This window comes from Brassica napus, chromosome A9 (genome assembly GCF_020379485.1).
Source record: "Brassica napus cultivar Da-Ae chromosome A9, Da-Ae, whole genome shotgun sequence".
Lineage (NCBI taxonomy): Eukaryota > Viridiplantae > Streptophyta > Magnoliopsida > Brassicales > Brassicaceae > Brassica > Brassica napus.
In genome coordinates, this window is record NC_063442.1 from 3,265,330 (window position 1) to 3,288,999 (window position 23,670).

Sequence of the window (23,670 nt, forward strand, 5' to 3'; positions counted from 1 at the left end):
TCTAAATTTCTTGCATTCTGAAAATTTATGTACTTTGTGTACGGTTCTCCAGAAGTTGACATATGCTTATAGATATGCATAGGTGACGAAATTTCTATATGAATTTTCTCATTGGATTACTGAAATACACATAGCTTTTCAAAGTACGGTAGTATAATGATTAAACAGAAGATAATGTCTGAAGTCTTTTTCTGCATTGTATTTTCTTTAGATTTTTCTCTGAATAAAGCTTTGGTTTCTTTTTTTTTTACCAAAAAAAAAAAGCTTTAGTTTTTCAATTAATATTGAAAGCTTTGTTTCCCTCTTTTGGGCTTTGTTTGTACTTTGCACCATCTTCTGTTTATTTCAATATGAAAGATCAGATAACAAAAAAAAAAAGCTTTTAACATTCATTGAACTTAGCTTGCTTAGCTTCCATATATTCTACAATATTTATTGAACTAAAAGAACTAACTATACTATAGGCAGTGACAAACATTCCAATTAAAAAAAATTATTTTCAAACTGTTCATATGTCTTATAAAGAAATAGTATATGCTTCTTTTCATGTTCCATGTAAATTTTCTCTTTACGGAATTAGGTAGTGGTGCGTGCATATGACTGATGGAGGTTAGTCGTAGAAGTGTTGACATGTTTGTTTTGTATTATAGGTCTTTATAGTTAGTTTTTTTTTTCTAAGATTTTTATGCATAATTAATTTAATATATTTATAGAAATGTTTCGGCTTTGATGTCAAATGTATAATCCAGTTAACAATTGAGTTTTATACATTTGTTTATTTGTTCTTTTTTGCTTAATAGTTCTATACATTTGTTGCTAGTGTGCTTTCATTCATCTCTTAAAAGAAATACATATATGGACATCATGTAATATAACTTATTGCTATAAATAAGTACATACAGGAATATAAGAATATGTGTGTGTGTGGAAATCTTATTCAGATTAATGTGGGCTTCAACAGGAGGTAGAACTAATATGAGTTTCATTTTGTTCGACTACTATACAAACTCATATTTGTTCCACCACCTGTCAATACACACTTAATCTTCAAATAAGATAAGTCGATACATTTTTCTCTTTTGACTTTTATTCTTATATTTCGAAATGTTTTGATTAATGTTAAACACAATAGGAGCCTGGCTGTTTTAACTTTGAAAATTAGAAGAAAAAAATGGCTTAGAGATGAGGTTCAGTCTAAATATATTGGTTTTTATATAATGTCAACAGTACATAAAAGATTGATGGTTGGGACTTTCTAAATAAATACTATACTAGTTTGTCATTGAAGTTTTAGAAAAGAACGGATATCCCATCACTCATCAGGGAAATAAATAGTGTATGCATGTGATTTGCTGAGACGACAGACTTGTGTTTTCCGATTTAAGAATCAGGTCGAAGAAGTATATTCGTTTTTCGATCTAGAAAGTCAACGTTACAAGTTACGACCGCTCAAACCCTCCAAGAGTTGTAAAAGCTGGGGTTCAACCAACTACACATTAATCTGAATATACTAAAATACGATTTTTTTTTTTTTGTTAACCAAGAAATGATCAAGATCTTAGACCTGACTAATCTCTCTAATCCGGGCGTGGCTTTTGGAAATACATGATAACATAGACGTTAACTCGGCTCTCATCGGAAATCGAATTGGACGCAGTAGAACTAGCACTGCGTACCGTAGGTAAAATACGAAATAGTGTAAAAACTTATATGTTTATTATTTTCAAAAAGTTACAGCCAAAACTCAAAAATATTTAAAATAGGCACATATTTTTGGTATTTAAGATATCACATGTTTTGATTCAGAAAGGGTTTCTACAAACAAAACCTAAATGATTTGGGAAATTTTAGCAACTCATGTTTTGAGAATACTTTTAATTAACTGATAAAAAAATTTGTGAGGGAGCTCGAATATAGATTTTAGTTGGTCAGTACGATATGCAACCTAAATGGATGCGTGGACTGATCCACATAGACATTTCTTTAATGGTCTAGAGACTAAATCTTTTTCCCATGGTATAGGTATAGTTTGCATTAGTTGGATTGGGTTACTCTTCGTATTTAAGTAATTTGAACGTTTTCATGGAATTCGTTTGTAGTGACTATAATTATAATCTATGTATAAAAAGCAATTTAAAATAATTTTATAAATGAAGCCAATATTAAATAATGGTGCATATAGAAAGGATAATATATAAATATAGATTGTTGGCTTGATATACCTCACCTGAATAATAGCTGCCCGACTTAAGCCTAAAATAAATAAAAAGAATACGACAAAGGTGAAAGACTAACCTTCATCTACAAGTTGCGAGATTCTCGCTTTTCACGTTCTCCTAACTTCATTGACTTCATTTTGTTGACCATTGGCTTGGGATTACCCATGGACCAAGATTTATATATCCCTTTATCCTCTTTCATAAAAATAATTTATAAGTAATTTATATGAAGAAATTGTAAACTTTTAAACAATTAATTAAGTTATAAGTTAAAAATTACTGAAAACTGAAAATTGAAAATTATATAAGATAATGAATTTATGACAATGATTCAACGTATTTTTTTAATATGTGTGGAAACAATAGATTATTTTTAAGGAATGAAGTTAGTATGTTTTGTTAAGAAAAAAATATGTTATATGCAGTTCAATAGTAACTCTACAAGAAGACCCAAAATGTAAAAATACAATCATGTGCCGGTTTTCATACATTCAGTAAAACTGAAGATGATAGTTTGCCAAAAAAAATGTTTTTGAAAAAAATCTGAATAAGTGATATAGTCTACAGATCTAAAAATAATCAAAATGTATAAAAAAGATCATGAACCGTGGAGAATTATATACGTACGCGATGATATGGTGACCAGTTTTTTTTTTTTTGGATATAACATTAATTGATTTGAAACAAGGTGAAGAGTTGTGAGGATTTTATATGGGCACAAACTTACGATGATGATCACATTTTATTGGTGTAACTCGTAAGACTAACACCGAATCTGCAGATTTTGTTCATATGATGACATCAAATGCAAAGATGAGTTCATTTTCTTCCTAAACAAGGAATATGAATCTATGCTCATGCGTCACCTCAAATATTACGGTCCATATAAAACTTCAAAATAGTTACCATACAGTATACATGTGCGTCTACACTTGATGGTTTTGATATACTATTCCAATTTAAAATCGTATCAACCGCATATGTTCTCTGCACGCCCTTTCTTATATCAACATATCACGTGTAAAGTTAAGAGAAGAGTCATCGTCTATTTACATTATCGATTATAGGATCTCTGGACCTCTGGTCCTAGCAAGAATAAGAAGGGATCACAAATTCAATATGGTCCAAGCCCACTTAATAAATATTAACACCCACCATTGCAGACCAGAACTCCACACTTTTGTCCACTATAATGTTCCCATTTTATCAAGATGTTATATTGAAATTAAATGAATTTTGTTATATGGTTTCTTTGTTGAACTATTGTTACCTTCTTTTTTTCAGCTTATAATTCAGTGAAGCACTTGAGACTTATGAATCACTGCAACCAAAAAAATGCATTTCCAATTTCAAAATGAATGTGCAACGCTATCCCTGAACTATTTACAACTCATTTTTTTTACTTAAAAGTCGTGGAATGATGAACATGTTGTGAGAGAGATGACGATGACGAATGGAGAAAGAGGCAGACCACGGACATATCGTCCATGGCGATTCCTCGTCTCTTCTTCTTCCAAGCCCGAACCGCTTGCTCAACTAACCTCTTAGCCGCCTTAGGCCGCTCAGTGGTCAAAGAAACGATCTCTACAGCTTCTTGGTTTGAGATCACATCCCATATCTTTTATATTCAAACCAAAAAAAGTATTGTTCAATATAACATTTTACTAAAGTAAATAATATGTGGGTTTCTAGATACTTACCCCATCACTAGCCAAGATAATGAAGTGATCTTTAGCAGAGATATGTCTTTGAGTGACTTCAGGGACTGAGACCAACCCATAATCTTTGATACAATAGTCTCCGAATGCTCTCGACATTGCGAGCCCCGGTGTTTCTGCATCTGGTTGCCACACACGGTGGACTCCAGGCTCATCTTTCAGACAGAAAACCCTCCCTTTGCATCCGAGTATCCGCTCCTTCTCCTCTATTTTAACAGCAAAACAAATACAAGAAATCAAGATTCAAGAGCTTACTATAACAAGAAACATATTTCTTTTTCCAACTTTAATTTTCTTAGGAGGAGTTGAGAGAACTAACGAGGCAGATTAGGTTTGAAATCGAGTGTGAGCTGAACAGCAACCAAGCTTCCTTCATCAGAAACCGTGGCTAGTACGGCTCGCGAATCGCCTACATTTGATATATAAATAACTTCACCCTATATTCATCAAGAAACCATTGATTAGTGGACATAATAAATAGGTAACTAATGTTTTTTTTGTTTTACCTGTCTGACAATAGTTAGAGCGGTTGTGCCACTGTTGTAAGAATCTATCTTGCGGTGATGTTCAAGCTCTTGATCAACTGATGCACATGTCTTGAGATAGGAATGTTTCCATATGTCAAATCTTGAGAGCTTTTTATTGGATCCTTCTAGGTCTATCTCGGGGTCTAGTAGTGTGGCTTGAGCAAGACTCTTTTGCCAGTTGCAAAGAAGCGACGAAGGCATTGAGTTTCTTACATGTTTGGCTACATAGTGACCCCATGGTCCATGTCCATCGAATATTCCGCAGAAAATCATGTCTTCTTGGCACCCAAATCCCTGTTTACCAAAGACAAATTGTCAACAGGCTCATCATTGGTTAACCCTGCGTTTTGAAGCTGGAAGATATAGCAAACACAGAAAATATACCAATTTTATTGAAAAAAAGGAATCAAAAGAAAGGATCGGTATGGCATAGGCAAGTGAAATATTTGACCTATAACCTCTAAATTATTTAAATTAATTTACATAAACATAGATTTTCAACCTTATAAACAATTTTTAATTAAAACCTTTACAAAATTGCATGTAGACTCCAAAATTTCATGGCCGGCCAACCTATAACCGATAACTATGGTATAAACAAGCTCAAAAGGCAGTAAATCGCATAGAGAATATATGAATCTAGTTGCTGTTAGTAACATTTAAAAGAACCAAGCAGTCTAGCAAACGCAAACGCAAAAAGAAAAGAAAAAGCTAAAAACGGGCAAAAAGGTTAGTAACTGAAGAGAGTTGTAAGTTGTAGCATACCTCCCAAACGATTGCACAGTCCTGGTTAACGCCTTTTTCTCCGCGTTTAGAGAAAACAGAGGCCGAGTTATTAGAACCGTCTGCATAAACGTAACCACATGATTTCAGAATCTTCTCCTTCTTCTTGGCATCTCTCGCCATCTCATCAGCAGCTTCCTTAGCGTCGCTAGTTCCATTATTGTTCTTCACTTTCTTGATCGAGAAAGATCGAGCAAACCCACTGAACATCGACGAAAAATATCCCATTCTTTTTATCACACCAAGAAGATAACAATCAGCAACTTTCTCGTTTAGCTCAAGATTGATCCTGAATCTGTACAAAACAAAACAAAAACATAATTTTAGGGGGAAAAATATATAAACAGAGGTCCAATTCCAAAGGATTTAAAGGAGAAAAAATCGTAATAAATTATATTGAATAATTGTAGTAGAATATTCATAAGTCTGACATGGAATTCCATCGAAACAACCTTCACAGATTATCTTTTGAGATAAAAGTTGGGAATATAAAATACGAATTTGACTATAAGGGAAATCAAGTTTCTATTTATAGAAACACACATTTGGAAATATTCTAAGTAAGGAAAAGGAAAACAAGTTGCGAGGTTTCAAGATTCCCTCCTTTGCTTTTCAGGAAATTAAAACTAGCAAGGAAAAGAAAAATCTATAACAGTCTCAGAACTTTGAGCAAGTTGTTGCATTAATATATATTAAAACTAAACCTAACAGGCTAAAAGAAGCAAACACAACTAATCTCCGTAGATTTACTCAAAACGGTAGAGCACAGCACAGCGTTTCTCTTCACCTTCGTTATTTGTCACTGACCAATCAGATTATACTTAGATGTATGAAGAGAGATATAGACAGAAGGAGAAACCTTTGATATGGCTCAGAGACGCCGTGGAGATGACGTAAGCTCGGAAAAGCTGACGTAGCACCCACCGGAGAAGGAGGAGAGTTAGCTACAGAAGCGAGAGAACGTTATCAGAATCCATTTAATGCTCCAAAGAGAAAGCAACACATTTAATGGAACAACTAAGGTAAAAGGAATATAATTAAAATTATTTGATAAATGAAAGTTCAAAATTTCTGGTAAGGTGTTCCAGTAGTTCTCTCTGTCATTTATCGTATGGTAGGAGAAAGGACAAGGACATGGACGACATTGTCTTTGTTCTTTTGTGGATGATATAAAATAAGAAAATTCAATAATCATATTTTCTTTAATCATAAAGTCTCCAAGATTTTTTTTTTTGTCTCCAAGATATTTGTTGTTGTTTAAGTTTTAAAATAAATCTGGTTGGTTGAAAACAAATTTTAATATTTAGTTTGGGATTCTTAACGGCGACAACTACGAGATATGTTTTTATAAGTTCTCCAGACGTTAAACAATTATTTTGTCAACTATTAAAAATTTGTTACAGAACTTAAATAATTTAAAATGTTGTTGAAATAAATATGGTAGTCATATTTAGGTGCTGATAAGAAATTATTGTCAGAAACAATAAAATGGAAAAATGATGTAAGTATGTGATAAAATGAAATTTGTGGTGTAGGTTAAGCGATGAGTGTGTCCCAATCGTTGCATCAGGAGTCAAACAAAACAGATCCAACAAATAAAGGTCAAATTATCAAATTTATAGATCAAATATTTTTCTGTGCAAACCAGAAAATATAAATAGTTTCTGACTGAATGTATTAATAGCCAAGATAAATAAAATAATCAGTTATACTATTTATTTACATTATCCGTATAAGAAGAATGTCAACAGTTCCGTTGTGGTTATGCATTTTTTTAACGGTCTGATGCTATGCAATTATTATACGAATAATAGCAAAACAATATATAAAATCAAGTTTATTGAGGAATCTAATCACTCAGTCATATATACATGTATATCATAAACATATATTTACAGACGGATTAGCTAACTATCCATTTTTTTTACTGTTTAGTTTGTATTATTTTGAGTCTGTTCCAGAGCATGTTGATTTTGTTTTATCGGAGGATTGTAATGGTGCGTCTAGAACTCGGGAAGTTTACTTGTGATTGGTTTTCATTTTGAACTAAAAGCAGGAGATTCATGTCAAAAAAAATAAATATATACGTGCATGTATATATGAATGTATGATTGATATTACATCTTTTGGGTATTGCGTCATATGATTAATTATCGTTGTAAGAATATTTCCGTATGTCAAGACATCAATTGATGGAATAATACGTAATACATATGATTTAACTGAAATAGTCAGTTTTCTTACCAAAAGATATTTCCGTCGATGGCAAAACTAATTTCTGAAATTAAATTATATGAAAATCATTTCAAAAAAAAAATCTGAAATTATAATTTATTCATATATGCAGAAGTCAGTTGAAGTAAATTAGTTTTGTAAATTATACATCCATTTGTTTTTTAAAAAATGTCATTTTAAAAAAAAATTGTTACATAAAATATCATTTTAGAATCCCAACTCAATTTATACTTATTTTCAGTTTAATATTAATTGTAAAATGTAATGATATTATAAATAAATTATTTATCTCAAATATTATTGGTCAAATGGATATAATTAATAAAAAAGTTAATACATTTTAATCATTTTTAATATGCTTGAAAAAATTCTAAGTGACCCTCTTTATAAAACGGAGGAAATGTATTTTTAAAATTAGTTTATGTAAATGTGCTGGTTTTATGTTATTGACTACAAATTTTTACTCCCGGCCAACCAAGATGGGAAGAAAAAAAATGAAATTGACAGAAATGACTTAACAATAGTGCGCTCTAACTTTTTTAAAAAGGCAGTGCACTGATTGTTATTTGTGGCCCTTCGACTCAAATGTTGATAACTAGTTCCGTCCTTAGCAAACGCTTGTATAATTCGAACTGATAATAATTGGTAATTAAACGCATAGTGGGAAAACAACAATTTGAGCATGCAAAATAGATATAAAGTATTTAGCAAAAAGAAAATATAAAGTACATAAGTCGTCGTTATACACGTTTAACATAAGACTTCTAAAGTATAGATAAACAGGTTTATATACTGCAAGCCATAAACAATTATATGATTATTATAACATGTGAATGTGGTCCATATATTGTAAAAAAGAAATGCTTCATAAAGATTCATGCAGATATAATTAATTGATAGAGATCAATTGAGATCCTTTTGTATGTCAGACAAAATGCAATATAAATAATCACTAATCTCACCCAAATAACTCTCGTGAAAAGAAAAGGAATAGTTCACACAAATATCTCGAGTAGTATTATTATTTGACAACTAATTTGATCGTTTTTATAATTTTTTTTATTTTAACTGAAAGACAGCTCATGTCATGATGATAAAGGAATGATTTGTCTGGTTCGATTCATTTGCACAATATATGGTTATATTCCGGTTTGATCACCGATATTTTTAGTAGTATTTACAGCGAGTGAACCGGATCGATAACCGTACCGTGTCAGGTCGCAATAGTCAGACGCTCTGGACACGAACCTTCGTGTTTCACATTCCTCGAGAGAAGGGAACAGTTAGTGGGACCCAGATTATGGGGACTGCGTGTGACCCGTAGTCTTTCGGTGTGATGGGACATAAGAAAACAACAAACACTGTATTGGTTGGTTCGTTGGATGAATCCCCAATATGTCGGCAACAATCATGCGCACAAATTCTTTAAAAACAAAACTGGTTTATATTTTGGACTTGAGAAACAAAAATATATAAAGATTATGAATAAATAAGACAGGTTGGATATTTGAAATTCAAAAGTATTTGAAAACATTAATATACTAAAAATAGACTAAAGGATCTTCGAATCTTACCGATTATGTGTAACTAAAATGTTTTAACTTTAGATCTGAATTTAAGAGCGTGCGTGGTAATGAGTTATATAAGCTATAATGCATGAACACGTGACGTGCGAAACATTACATAGGCTACCATACCACCAGGATTCCAGGAGACTTCTAGTGGGAAGTTACAATTTCGGCAACCGAACTTAATCGAGAACCACATGATGAGTTAGGTCATCACGGGACCTACACGCGATCCGTAGCTATGGATATATATATAAGTAAGCACACACATAAAAGTTTAGACAAAACTTGTTGCAGTATGAAAATGGAAAACTCGAATGTTGCACGATGCTATGACACAAAGAGCCCATCAACTTGGCCATAAGAATCCCATAAATATCAACTAGTGAAACGCAGCTAGACAGTTAGTTAACCTGAGAGAGACGAAAACAAACATACCTGGGTTGATGAATCCGAGCTCCGTTAATATGTCTCCGCTCCCGGAATAACTTGAATGTATATATGTTGAACTATAAAGTAACGAGAGCTTTGTTTATGACCATTATATAGAGAGAGAGAGAAGAAACGAGGAAGAAGCAAAAGATCTTCAATTCTGGCATTAGGTAAAAAGAGATAGAAAATTTTGAGGGAACGACGACAAATAAATCTGAAACCACCTGATTGTTGTTGGTTACCGACAAGATTTGGTAATTACCTTGGTCAAAGGGCTTCAATGAGTCAACAAATGGTCGGTTTTGTTTAGCGTATGCTCAAGCTACCATATAAACATACAAGTTCAAAAAAAAAATCGAAAAAATTAGCTTCAAGAATGGGGACTATAGTCTCAATCAGATTGTAAACCTATACCTAAAATTTAATTTTGTAGCGGTTAACAAAATATGATTTGGCAAGTGCTAGATCGTCACATATAAAGGTTTAAGAGCATTTCCAAAGAGATTCTATTTTTTCCTCTATAATTTACACTAAAATAGAGTAATTCTATTATAGAGTTGAATTTGCTCCAATAGTTCACTCTATAATAGAGTTACTCTATAATAAAGTGAAATATAGAGTATTCTTGATTTTTATTCCAAATATAGAGTAAAAAAACAAAAATACTATATATTTCACTCTATTATATAGTAAACCATTGGAGCAAATTCAACTCTATAATAGAGTTATTCTATTTTAGAGTGAAATATAGAGAAAATTATAGTGTACCATTGGAGATGGTCTAAGAGAATCTCTTCTAGAAACACTAACGCTTCACGTGACACTCAACATCAAGATGCTTGAGTTTATGCTTAACCACAGAGTCTATCCACCGTGTGACACACGACTGATCATTTTCATCCCTAAGAATAATTAACTTTAGCTTGTGCAAGGATGAACCCCTATTTACAAAATTCTCAAAGGCATTGTAATTTGGGAAATTAGCGGCGGCTAAAGCCAACAAGGGAATCAATAAAAGCCAGAGATTTTTCCACCTCTTGAACAAAAGACTAGTCCTAACAACATCAACAACACGTCACCATCCTCTACAAGCAACCAAACTCCAGAACAGTTACAAAGATGAACAAACTACAATTGCTTTACTCATAATAGTCCATGTAATTAATCTCAAATCTCTCCATATTATTCCTTCAGTCTAGAGCATTTCCGACCCATTACAATTTTGTCTTTTATAATATTATTTAGAGGTAAATTCACTCCAATCTCTTGATATTTTTTTCTTTAAAATAGAAATTGCTATTTTTTTTCTATTTATAGAAGAAATAACAATCTATTTTAACTTTATATTTTGAACAATGCTATTATAGAAAAGTACATTGGAGCAAACAACATCTCTATTTAAAAAAAAAAAAAATTAGCAAAATATATCGGGGATGTTCTTAGTTAATTAGTGTTGATGTGGATTGTCTATCAAAGGTTTAGGCAGTGTTAATAGATCTTCAAATGTAGCCTTAGTTTAAAGATTGTTAAGATATTGACACTGATACGAAATAAAGTTTGTACAAATATACCTGCATAAAAAAAGAAAAAAACAACAACAACTATATCTGCATCTCTCGACAAGAAGTAAGAAACATACTCTTGACTATTTAAGATGTGATAAGCAACGTACTATGACTACTAACAATGGTCATGGCTCGGGGACAAGAATCCCATCACCATCATACTGCAAAACACCTGACCGGTTTATCGGTTTGCATCTTTCACCCATTAGTATTCTCTTCTTGCATAGCTCCTCGTCTCCATTACCCTCGCTGAAGCTTACGCTTCTTCTTTGTCTTCTTCTTCTTCTTCTTCTTCTTCTCGTCTTCAATCTTGGCCCTAAGATGAGTATCTTGAGTCCAATTCTTGCGCTTCCCCAAAAACTCTTCTTCTGAAGTAAGATATGCTTGGGTTTTGCTTTAACAACAGCCATGCTCTTAGCAGCTTCAGTAGTCTCTCTTTCAGAATCATCTCTCTGTTCTCTGTTTTCAACTTTGGGTGTTTTCTTGCGTCTGAAGGCACCGGAAATTACAGAAGTCATCTTCTTAACTGGAAACACCAACCCGGGTCTGATGAAACCTCTCTTTCCTTTCTCTTCTTTCATCTTCTTCTTGTATGTTTTCTTCTGGTTCTTCCTCCTGGTTTTCTCTGGTGTATTAGGTCGTTTGATCTTTTGACACAGTGAAACCCTAAACATGCACGATGTGGATGTGGACACAGGCATTATCCTTGGCAAATCCTTGCTCATCTCAGTGATGATTTGTGGTTTAGGAGAGTTTGATGAGGATACAGATATCGTCATTGATTCAACCAATGATTAAAGAGAAAGTAGTGGTGGTGTTGTGGAAAGAGCTATGTATTTGTATTAGGAATCAAAGTGATTTTACAAAACGTGGGTTGACTACACGTCTCCTAGTGGGTTACAGGTTAGTGCTAGATCGTGCTTTTGGTTCAGATTCGTTTTCCGGTTGAATTTAGACATTAGTATAAAGTACATAGTTATGTTCGAAATATCCTTTCTACAAAAAAAAAATGTTCGAAATATCCAAAAAGTCATAAAAGGAGTTTATGTTCTCTTTCCAGTAAATTTGTATAATATTGTACACACAAAGCAGTATATTTGAGATTCACATTATACAAAAACAATCTTTTGTTTTAATTTCCTTGTTTTAACTCTTTACAAAAAAACTGGTGAAAACATGTTCACTTGCCTAAACTCAATCTGCGTTTTCCATCTCTGGTTACTCGCTGCTGCGGCTGCGAGTTCACGGTGTTAGGAGTTCTCTTACTTGGTGCTGGGATCAGAGATGGAATTAAACTTCTGCCACAAGAAAACACAAAGCCTCTTGATCATTAAAGAATAATGCAAAATACTTAAAATCAAAATTCAAAGATATTATTATTACCTGGTTTCTGAGAGTTTAGTAGTTCTTGTCTGAACTTTCCTCGGTTTGGGATTTTCTGAACTTTGTTTATTAGCAACTCTAGGCACATTCACTTGAACGTTCAATCGCCACAACAAATCAGAATCTGAGCAGTCACTTGCCACGCCTTCATCAGATTCGTTATCTGTAACACTCTGCACTTCGAGATCTTGTTTATCTATCCACTCCCCTGACTTAGATTCTCTATCCTCTTCATTCGCGTTGAGTGATTGCCTCCGCCTCATTAACTCATGGAGGTCTAAGGTGTGTCTTCTTGAAGATGCAGTATCGCTAAAAGGCTGCCTAAGGTTGCTTGGCGCGTTTCCAATGTTAGGAAGCTTGGGTCGCACGGAAGGTGTTTCAAGTGATCTTCTTCTTGATACTCTCTCAGGGGTATGTGGCAAAGAGGTTGGTTGTGCATCATTACCATTTCCTTTCCTCGCTAAAGCCATTTTAAGATTAATAATCTGAAAAATCCCCACAGAACATTATCAGATTAGTGATAGGATTAGGATACAACAAATAAGTATGGTTTAGAAACCTGTTCTTTAAGCTCCTTGACTTCTGAGTTATCTTTGTTCACACGAGCAGCGCCTAGCTCAACACTCCCCACTCGTTCAGCAAACTTCAGAGTGCTAATAGCTTCTCCAAGAGTATCAGCTTCTGGACTAATGTGTACAAACATAAGCGTCTTGGCTGATCCACCTAACAACATACAAACAGAAGTTGAAAAAATGCTTTGTATTATAAGATTTTTTATTTTTGTGAATATGTTCGGGGCCAAAACCTATAACCTCCTGGACCAAAACCATAACATATAATATTAGTTTGGTCTCAACGGTCACTCGAATCAAGAACCTCTGACACAATGGTCAGGATTCTTTCCAGTGGAGCTAACGATCTTTGGTGCTTGGTATAAGATTTGTGTGCAAGTATCTACACATATGCAACTAGTGATGAGGGGTTTTGAGAATTTTACCGAGGGAGTCCTGGAGAAGCTGGGTGAGTTTACTATTCCTGTAAGGCACATGAGAAGTCTTCTGAGAAAGCGAAGAGATAACATCGCCAAGAGCCGAGAGTGACTTATTGATGTGTTGAGCCTCCTTCAGTCTGTCTCCAGTCACCTCTGACTTGTCCACTCTCTCGCTTCCTGCAAGATCAACCAGATGCATGGAACCATGGATGATAGTTCCAGACGTGAGGTCTCTGCCTTGAACATGAACAGTCACACAGCTGTGAGATCGACTACTTCTGTCATTCATGGCTGTAGAGCTCACTGCACGGTTCATATGTCCTAGATCCATCAACTGTATAACATCATCCGTCGTTGAGACAGGCATTAGACTTGCTTCCGGAACGTTAATTCCATTTTGAGAGTTGTTTCTGATCTCCAACGTAATCAAGAGTTAAGGATCAAACAAAAACAAAGTTATCTTATAGGTATTAAAAGATGAGGAGACAGTAATTAAAAAAAATGTATTAGTCCAAAGGATATCTTTTAGTTTGGCCATCAGTGGCAAGTAGATCTCTGACTTGCTCGTTATAAATTTCAAGCATCTGAACCGAGATTTGGTAGCTGGTTGTGTCTTTTCTTTGGTCTGATAGAAGAAACAGATCAGCCAGTGCCCTGTAGTTCACACCTAGGCTTTCTTCAGTCAGTTCCTTAGGCCCTGTCTAGAGTAGATAGGCAAATTAGAAATTGAAAATTTGGTATTGTGTAAAGTAAACTACATCAATTATAATATAAGACATTTTACAGAAAATTTGATGTTCCAAAATATAAAATGTTTTACTACTTTTAAGATAATTTTAACTTTATTGAAAATTAAATAATCAAATAATATTTTACTAAGTTTTTTAATTCTTGTGCTTTTAACCAAAATATCTTATATCATGAAACTGAGGGAGTAGCAGTTTTTACCATGGTAAAAGTTTTCCCGGACCCAGTTTGGCCGTAAGCAAAGATGCAGACATTGTAGCCATCAAGAACCGACCGTACCAAAGGCTGCATGTCTGAAAACACTTCCTCTGAGGAACAAAAGGATTCATTCAGTAATGTTAACCAGAGAGAAAAAGACTCAAAGAAACATTATAGGGACATGGAAAATCAAAGCCTTAAATAACCTTGTGCTGCAGAAGGACCAAAGACTTTGTTGAACATGAATGGTTTGTGTCCTTCTTTCCCATACTTTGATGGCACTCTGATCGTGATAGTCCCTTCATCTATGTGTTCCACGGTACTCAAAGCAGTTGGTTCCCCAGGCAAGAATGGCCTAACCCGACAGTATACTCGTATATTCCCTAATAATTACCAAGTGTGAGGTCTCTAAGCATGACACAAGTGATTTTTTTTTCTGTAATGATAGATACCTTTCAGGTCCTGCACTAGGTTGTACAGTTTGCGGTTTTCTTCAAGCACTCTTTTGTATCCCGTAGCCGCGTGAGCTAAACCATTTACATGATTGCCTGTGTGAAAAAAAAAAAAAAAAAACGATGACACATTATACTTTCACTGTTTAAACATTGAGGTCTGAACAAGCACATAGCAAGAATATGGTCTGAGTTGACTACCTAGGTGAAAGAAGTCTTCTTGATACTTCTTCTGCAGTAATCGCATTCCTGCTTTTGTAGTGCTTAAAGTTTGCTTCAACTCCTGCAGGCATTTAAACAAAGCTCAAACTCTGTATAACTTGTAATTGCTGTACTGAGAATAGAAGATACAAAAAGCAACCATTCTCACAGATGGTGTTAATGGAAGTTACCTGGATGTGCTTTTGTTGATTTAGAAGAATCTCTTGTTCTTCATAGTGTTCAGTATTTATTCTTTGAATCTTTTCTTCTACGACCTTTGATGGACTGTTCTCTTCAGTTTCCTCATGTTGCCTTACCTCACACTGCTGAGACGGTACCACTGTCTCCTCGCAGGATGAATCATCTTCTTGAATAGGCTTTGAACTTGATTTCATCTGAAAAGGAAAATTGAAAGCAAGCTTTTTAATATCTATATCCAGAATGACATCATGATTGACCTCACCATTTCATTGTGGATTGATAACCGCTGCTGGACTTCTTCCATAACTTTGTTCAGCACAGACTCTATAACCTGAGCAGATTAAAAAAAAAAAGATTTCTCAATAAGAATTTGGAAAATGGTGTCTACTAGTCTCGCTAACAATTCCTGAGCCTACAGTTGTAGATACATACACATCAGTTATTTTAGTATATCCTAAGGAGCTTAAAAAGATTACTGTCAATATTAAAAAAAAAATCATTCAGCAAAGACAAACAGAATTCTTACATTTGGAATATCTTCAGGCTTTCTGTCTGAAGGAAATGATCGAACAAGCCCGTTAATGGATCCACTTACTTGCCCAACATCAGAACACAGAGGTTGATCAGTTGATGAATGATTTATTGACATGGAACTCATGAACGGCTCAGAACTTTTCCTCAGAAACGGTTTCCTCGATCCAAAATTATTCTTCATGTTGGATCCATACCTAAACGGACCAGTTCCACCTTTCAGTTTCCACTCGCTGTAAGACTTAAGTGCAAGTATGCAGTTCACTATCCTAATAGACTTTCCTCCCTGAAAAAAAAAACATATGTTCCAAAAATCAATAATGGAAAAGCTACACTTCTATAAGTCTCCACTTTTTTAATACCTTCTCCATGTCAGAAGCTTCAAAAGATGGCAAACCCATTTCCTCAATAGCAACTAAAAAATTCCTGATGTTTTCAAAGTACTGAAAAGCAGAGAGCGCAGCTCCATCTGCAACATCATCCGGTGCTTCAACAACCTGTAAAATAAAGATATTAATTCTCTACATAAGTCAATAATGTTTCCATTTATCTTGTCTATGTGGTTTAATACTTTATTTTCTGCCAAAACTATAATACTTTAATAAATAAACCGGTTAATAAATCAAAATTGGTGGAACAGAATCAACATAAATCATAGCTTATGGAGAACTCCCAGCAAGCTTGTCCGCCATTGTATACAATTGTTTAATACAATTATTTAACTATGTAACACCAAGAACAAACTAAATATTAAACCATTTATATGCTGGGAAGAAACTAATATTATATGATCTGGTTTCGGGTCCAGAGATTACGGGTTTTAGTCCGTACCTCCCTCCTGGTATTCAAAAAAAAAAAGTATGAAGTATACCTTTGAGACTGAGCCAGGATTAACTTTGTTAAGAACATTACAAAGAACGATCCCACTTCGCAACCCAAGCCTAAAATCTTCTTCAGAAGGTTCGGCGGGGAAGTCTCTACCGCTAGAAACTCCGAGCGTTTCTCTAAGCCATGCAGCAGCTTCGTATCTTCTTAAAGCTACGTACCAAATATATAAAAGCTCAAAATCGAGAACCAGTCCTTGAAGAAAATACGTTTTATATGATAATTCAAAATCATTATAGGAGAACACACGAAAGGGGATAAGATCGGGGAGAGAAACTCACAAGATTCTTCGAGTTTCCGGGGTAACAGCGATCCGGCGTCGTTTGATCGGGTACTATAATGTTGAAGAACATCTTCAACGATGGATACTACGGAGAAGGAAAAATCATTCGACTCCATCCAGAGAATTTTCGCGAAATTGTTAATGATTAGAGAATCTCTCTCTCTCTCTCTGTGTGAGGAAGAAGACGATAGGGAGAAGTTTGCGGTTTGTATTATAAAGGATGGCAATGGAAGAAGGATATGTCTTTTGAAATGAATAATTTCCCTCACTTTCTCGCTAACACTTTCTATGGATTAAACCAAATTAATTAATTAATATTTAGATTCTAGCGGAGGGGGTGAAAGAGGCGCAATACGCTCCGAACCTATCCCCCTAACCTTCTGGTTAGGTTCGTTTTCTTTCGGCCAATATTATTTGTTTCCTTTTTTACGACCAGCGGCTTATATGTTTAAAAAAATTAAAAGGTTATGCTTGGAATTGTCTGATTATAAAATATTCCTTCAACTCTTGAAAGATAAATATTTTGTAGAAATTTTTTTATCTCTAAATGGATGTATTTTATGTTTTCAATATATTTGATATGAGTTAATAAATGGTAAACTGTAAATTTTAATAAACGTAATTGTATTTACTGAATTATTATTACTTTAAATTATACTTATCATTGAATTTTAATATGTATAAACATACAAAATATAATTTTTAATAAAAATATGGAATATTTTCCAATATTTTTATACTTTTACAGGTAAATATATTCTTTTTTTGTCAAAAAAAAGAATTAAGTTTAATATATTACCTTTTTAGTGATTCTATTAATAAGAAAAATATTTATTTACTGTATTATCGATTATTTTGAAGTGCAAATGTTATAAATCATTAATTTCTTGTTGGAATTTGGATGCATTTTCACTACATTTTGGACATGATAAGAAAACATAAGATGATTACCTTTAACGCCGTTTGCCTGTTAGTCAAACCGGAGCTTCGGACCTGATCCAGAAAAGGCGCGCATGTATCCAAATTCCGATGAAGAAATCGTAATTTAATTAGCGATTAAATGAAATGCTCGGGCCGTAATTTGAATGGGGCCACTTTTAAAAAGGCAGGCAGCCCATAAACATGCTGGCTAAAGTGAGGATTAGGCACGTAAGTTCAGATCAAAAAACACACATCAATTTCTGAACCTCCACATTTTCTATTCTTTCAACTTTTAGAACAGAGGTTAGCTTTGGCACTAACTACATACCCCACAGATCGTCAAAACTTGTACTGTTTTCGTGATCTTCAATCTTATAACAATTATTTTGTTGTAGATTTTTAGCTGGTCGGAATATTAATATCTAGAACTAAACTTTATGTTGTATATATAAGCTCCAGCCTTTGGAAAGATTATGTGTCAAATGAAATAACCCTATTACATTAATCGTGGTATCATCTGCTCTTATCGAAAATCAACTTTATAATGTATAAGTATCAGCTTTTAGAAGTGAGCATGACCCTTTGCCGAACACACCAACCTGTAAAAGTATAGCTTTGCTTAGATATATGGTTCTTTTGATATTATAAAACGCTACATCATAAACGAATGTATTAATCTGTATGTATGGTACGACGTGGTGTGTATTCGTTTGGGTGGTCCAGTTCAATGGATCCTAATAATAAATGGATTATTGCTTCTTAAATGGGACCGACGTTCTTCATAATTTTGTAACATTAGTATGATAATATCCATAAGTGCCTCGTTTTTATAAGAGGGACAGTTATTTTGCTTTTGTTTAGGGAGCTTAATTAATAAATTTGTATAAACTGTCAAAGTGTCTGTGGACTATATCATTTCACATTCCTTCCTAATTAGTAAGAAAAACAGACCAGACATCACTTTCAGTTGTTTTATTTTCACACTAATTCTACTGTCAACAAAATGTATTAATATTATGCAGAGATCAATCGAAGTGATGATGATGCATCGATGATACTATAAAGTTCAGACATATGTAGAACGGAATTTAGGTTATTAATCCAACGACCCCTTCTTAAAATGTGAAATAAAACGAACTAAACTGATACGATATCATCATTGCATGTGTATAACTGTCTGACCAAAAATAGATGATAACAATTATGCTTAACAGTTGACATATTAAATAGATAATTACGCCTGTCGACGGAACGCGACAAAAGAAGTTCCATAAGTATGATTTGATGTACTTGAAAAATACTTTTGATTTGTGAAGGCTTTTGAGAGGAGCCCTCCAGTGTATATCCTTTGCTTTGGGATTGGAACATTTAAAGTAGCAAACAAGGTCTCCTGTCTCTCCCGACCTAAACACTATGGCCGTGACTAGATGTTACGGTATAACACTGTCTAATCACAACACTGATTATTGTTGTGATAGCAACTAAGTACTATATGATATTATTTTTGGATTGTAAGTTTGGGGTTTTTCTCTAGTTAGGAAAAAATTAGAAAACACGCAAGTTTTAAGATGTAGTCCACCACCCCCACAGCCTTTTAAAGTTGATTGGATGAAACATTACTGTATAGTTTCTTCACCGGTCACATCCAAAATCATGATTAAACATTCGGAAACAAGGTAGGGTTTTCGTGAAAATATTTATGAAGGTTGGTTATTTTATCTTAATATAGACTATGTCTGCACATTACTAATCTGCATAGACAAATTATATTAAGAAAAATGAAAATAAAAGAGGAAATGTTATGATTTAATTATTAGTTTTAATATTTTCCTAAGAAACACAAAATGGGAGATATATTAGACAATACATACAATAGATAAATTTTAGGAATATACTGCAACTTTTGTAGTTTTGTTTCTCCATTTTCTCAAACAAAGGTGATTTTTAAGCAGATATATAAAACTAAAAACGTCCTAAACAGATGATGAAGCAATTTCGAATCCAAAAGAAAAAAAAAACCGAGACATTAGGCCAAGACACTAACCCTCTTCCATGTACTGTATATGATCTCTAGCCCTATACGATTGTATGAGTATTCTAACTAATTGGTATGGCCTATAATATATGGTTGTGTCTCTTTTCTTTTGCATAACGTTTGGTAGGAAGTATTTAGTGGAAGTTTCAATGCAAATATGTACATCTGCTATGTCCTTGAAGTGCATTTAGATGTTCAATCCATTGTTCTCTTTCATGTTACCGACCCTGTATACAAGCAAACAAAGCATGTGGTTCCGACCATGCGTAGAATATCTTAAATTTTGGTCTTCTTTTCAACAAAATCTTCGGTAGATTAGTTGGTTTATGGTTAGCATTGTTATGTTATTGTGATGCTGAGATCAAGCATAGTCAACTTTGTTTCCCAATTTTTATATGTAATAAGCCCCCTTTATTTTGCTTCCAGTTCAGAGTTGTCGAGGGTCAGGCCTGCTTTTTCAGGAAAATTATCACTTCAAGATATCAACAAAGGCAGCAAGAGCACTAGTGGTTTCATGATTAAGTGTGTGATGTCACTCTTTTTTATTCTCTGATGATTTCATCATTCTCTTAATTTAATGCTTCACTTTTAACCTTTTTACTCAAACTCAAACTCAGAGATTTGTTTCTGGTTTGTAGCCCAAACACTTAAATGGCCTTCGGCCCATATGTACAATACAAACGAATTTTGCCATCTCAAGCCTGTTTCAGTAGTAAAATGTTGTAAACCATCCCACATCGATTACACATACAGAACATAACAAGCGGAGCAGAGTATAAGAAGGGAAGTAGAGAGAACGAGCAAATCACTTACCTGGACGGGGTCGACACTTGATCAAGAAGATGAGTGGCCTAGGCTAGTGATCTCCATTGCACTAAGGAGAGGCGCTTAGCTTAAGGTCTCCCCAAGTGGGAGAGCCTGCGTCATTATTTGTGGCAGAGGGAGCCTGCGTTCGCGCGGCTCCTACCATACATTATGAGTCTTTTGAAACCTTTTGTAGTTTTATAGCTGTCAAACCTTATACTGTTATGATTTCATGTTTTAGCTAAAATAAATTACAAAACATTGTTGTATTTAGGCAGAACTGATATTTCGACGAGAGTTACAAATATATGATTGATAAAGGATATTAATAATTGGTAGGTCAAGCTATATTAATTGTCCCACATCGGAGATGTATATCAAGTAGGATGGTTTTGGTGACTATAAAAGAGAGACGCAGTCGTTGGTTGAAAGTCATCTTTGCGCTTGGGGCAATGACGCAGCTAATGAGGTACTAACCGAGGCGCGTCTATTGCTGGTTGAAAACTATTTCCAAACCCCCTCTTAGGCCTTAGCTTGTCTTTGGCCTTCGAGAATTTCTGGAAGGGCTCCCTTCGGGGTAAAGCCCTACAATTATCAAGTTCAAGTTTTGATTCTTAATTCTTAGCCTTGGTCAAAACGTTGTTAAGGCATGTCTTTACATGTTGTCTAAAACTGAAAATTATGTTCATAATATACAAACAGAACTTCAATACAAACACTAAACCATATTAAGCAAAAAAAAAAAAAAAAAAACTAATCTTAAGAGCAGAACTCAGTGCTAATAACTGATCAACACATAGTTTTGTGTTGGTTTATGCTTTGCCACATTCGGTCTACAAACAATTCAACTTTTCATTAGCGCAAAATGTGTTCGTAAGTTAACAGTACTCATTATCACGTCTTTCTTGCTTGACTCTTCATGACGAAGCTCTTTATTCTGATATATATATATATAGATGTTACCGATTGATTAAACTTTGCTCTGTTTCTGATGAAAGAAACTGCTTTTCAATATTCCTGTGAAAGACAAGAATCGTTATAGCAAATATGCAGTTTGTGTTTGAGTATCCAGGAATGTAACCAGAAATTCTCAAACAGTTAACAGGGCTTACAACATCTCGCCATGTGTATAACAGTTTGAAGCTTTTGAGCGAGTGACATGTGCTACTAACAAGTCCCACATCGCTTACACATAAAATGAATAACACGCCGAGCAGAGTATAAGAAGAGAAGAGGAGAGAACGTTCAAATCACTTACCTGGATGGGGTCAACTCGTGATCAAAAAGACGGGTGGCCTAGGCTAGTGAGTAGTGACTTCCATTGCACGTAAAGGAAGGGTGCTTAGCCTAAGGTCTTCCCAAGTGGAAGAGCCTGCCTCATTATTTGTGGCAGTGGGGTGCTTGCGTCCGCGCGGCCCCTACCATCCATATTAGTCCAATTTCTTGTATATATGTTCACTGGATTATTACTAGTTTAGCTGTATATGTTTTCTCAGGCCTTGTCCAAATAACTCAATGCAAACGTGGATGTAATATTTAAATTTCTTCTGTTGTTGTTTTCTTACCGTCTACAAACATATCGAGTGTTCACTAGAGAAACTGTGTTCAATAAGATGAATAATAATAATACTCATTATTCATGTCTCTCTTTGACTCTTCAATACAAAGCTCTCTAACATTATTCTGGCAATCCCCAAACTCTTCCCTATATCACTTGTTGCTTAGCAACAACTCCATTACTTTTTTTTTCCCCAATCGCTGAATGATCTAATAATAACCGTAGAGAAGTTATGTTCTCTCCCTTCATAAATCGTCAACAAGAATCATAGAGCTGAAAACCCCCTGAACGAACTCGCTCTGTTTCAACTTTTCTCTGTGATCCTCTGCTGAAAGCAACTTCTTCTCAACATTCCTGTAAAAATCCAAGTCAAAGACAAAGGACTAATCAGATAGCTATGCAATGAGAATATCCAGATCTATTGTGAGAAAGCAATACCGTTCAGGCAAACTCTGACTCAATGTTTTCTTGGCAGTAGAACCTGTTTCTTCTCCACATAGACTTGACTCAGCCATAGGAGAAATGAAGGAAGACAGCAAAGGGTCAGCAGCTATTATACTGGACGAGGAAGATGATACGATACAACAACAAGTGATGATCCTTCAAACTAGCTCTGAAGTTTTCCATCAGGAAACTCTCTCTTCAAGATTGTTAGCATGGACTGAGCCCCACCTCTTCTTGCTTTCCTTTTCCGCGTTGTCATGTAATATTTTCGTTAAGGAATGACTCATTTGAAGAATCACATAAAGTAAAAATATAAAACAAAGTGGTAGGAGGAAAGATTTTTTTTTTTTTTTTTTTTTGAAACAATTAGGAGGAAAGATTAAAAAGGATATCTTGAACATATTTGAATGTTGAAGGGTTATATGAGCAACCATATCAGAACTCACTTTTACCGCACAAACGGGACATACCTACAGGGATTCAAACACAAAGTTGTATTTTGATGCATAACCAAATGGTTTGATTACAGAAAATAAATGTTTTACCCCATTAATTGTGTCCATATGAGGGTCTTGGCCTACGTGGCAGCAGAGAGAGACGATATCAAAGTAGTCAGAGCAGAAGGGGCAAGCATACTCCTCCCTGAAGTCATCTTCTCCCTCTATCTCCTCAAGCCCCAATAAATTATCTGCATTTTCATTTATAACAAAAAGTGATCAAACAATGCAAAGAGAAGATTCAGAAATGGTACGACTATAAAACAGAGCGTAGCAAAAGAAACAGGAATACTAAAATGTGTTATATTCTTGTATGTTATATATCCCTTATATACTAAAGCGCAAGTCGCTCAACCAATCCTGTTTCGCCACCTGGTTAAAACAAATTTCAAAAAAAAATAAAACAGTTACTGAAAAATAACAATCCAAACAAAACAGTTTACGTTAAAAAAACAAAAACAGTTTATTTCTTCCCCCACTAAAAAATGAAGA

The 23,670-nt window shown here is 34.4% G+C and overlaps 3 protein-coding genes, 2 non-coding genes and 1 pseudogene across 6 annotated transcripts; 3 read left to right on the forward strand and 3 right to left on the reverse strand.

Moving 5' to 3' along the window:
• Positions 1-3,537: 3,537 nt before the first annotated feature.
• On the reverse strand, positions 3,538-6,386 carry LOC106365863 (probable protein phosphatase 2C 73). 2 transcript variants are annotated; one of them, XM_048739382.1, is made up of 6 exons: positions 6,107-6,386; positions 5,230-5,536; positions 4,444-4,758; positions 4,257-4,374; positions 3,920-4,143; positions 3,538-3,837 (listed from the first exon to the last, which is right to left on the reverse strand). In XM_048739382.1, the coding sequence occupies exons 2-6, from the start codon at positions 5,473-5,475 to the stop codon at positions 3,619-3,621; spliced, it is 1,122 nt and encodes a 373-aa protein (XP_048595339.1). In that variant the 5' UTR covers positions 5,476-5,536; positions 6,107-6,386; the 3' UTR covers positions 3,538-3,618. The 2 variants fall into 2 exon arrangements, with proteins under 2 accessions (XP_048595339.1, XP_013660824.2); XM_013805370.3 differs by having other exon boundaries at positions 5,230-5,542; positions 6,107-6,385.
• A 4,672-nt stretch (positions 6,387-11,058) lies between these two features.
• Positions 11,059-11,896, reverse strand: LOC106364004. Its single transcript, XM_013803653.3, has one exon. It carries the CDS (start codon positions 11,824-11,826, stop codon positions 11,173-11,175), a length of 654 nt encoding a protein of 217 aa, XP_013659107.2. The 5' UTR covers positions 11,827-11,896; the 3' UTR covers positions 11,059-11,172.
• Positions 11,897-11,996: 100 nt separating this feature from the next.
• On the reverse strand, positions 11,997-19,909 carry LOC106362611 (kinesin-like protein KIN-14G). The gene is made up of 15 exons (XM_013802484.3): positions 16,918-19,909; positions 16,623-16,789; positions 16,114-16,248; positions 15,747-16,037; positions 15,483-15,551; positions 15,211-15,414; positions 15,020-15,101; positions 14,819-14,914; positions 14,573-14,749; positions 14,370-14,476; positions 13,944-14,122; positions 13,428-13,843; positions 12,990-13,153; positions 12,431-12,915; positions 11,997-12,345 (listed from the first exon to the last, which is right to left on the reverse strand). Exons 1-15 carry the CDS (start codon positions 17,033-17,035, stop codon positions 12,228-12,230), a joined length of 2,808 nt encoding a protein of 935 aa, XP_013657938.2. The 5' UTR covers positions 17,036-19,909; the 3' UTR covers positions 11,997-12,227.
• A 771-nt stretch (positions 19,910-20,680) lies between these two features.
• On the forward strand, positions 20,681-20,842 carry LOC125578832. The gene has a single exon (XR_007316913.1). It is a non-coding gene; the product is annotated as a U1 spliceosomal RNA (small nuclear RNA).
• A 271-nt stretch (positions 20,843-21,113) lies between these two features.
• LOC125578886 lies at positions 21,114-21,264 on the forward strand. The gene has a single exon (XR_007316964.1). It is a non-coding gene; the product is annotated as a U4 spliceosomal RNA (small nuclear RNA).
• A 665-nt stretch (positions 21,265-21,929) lies between these two features.
• Positions 21,930-22,101, forward strand: LOC125578854 (annotated as a pseudogene).
• Positions 22,102-23,670: the final 1,569 nt, after the last annotated feature.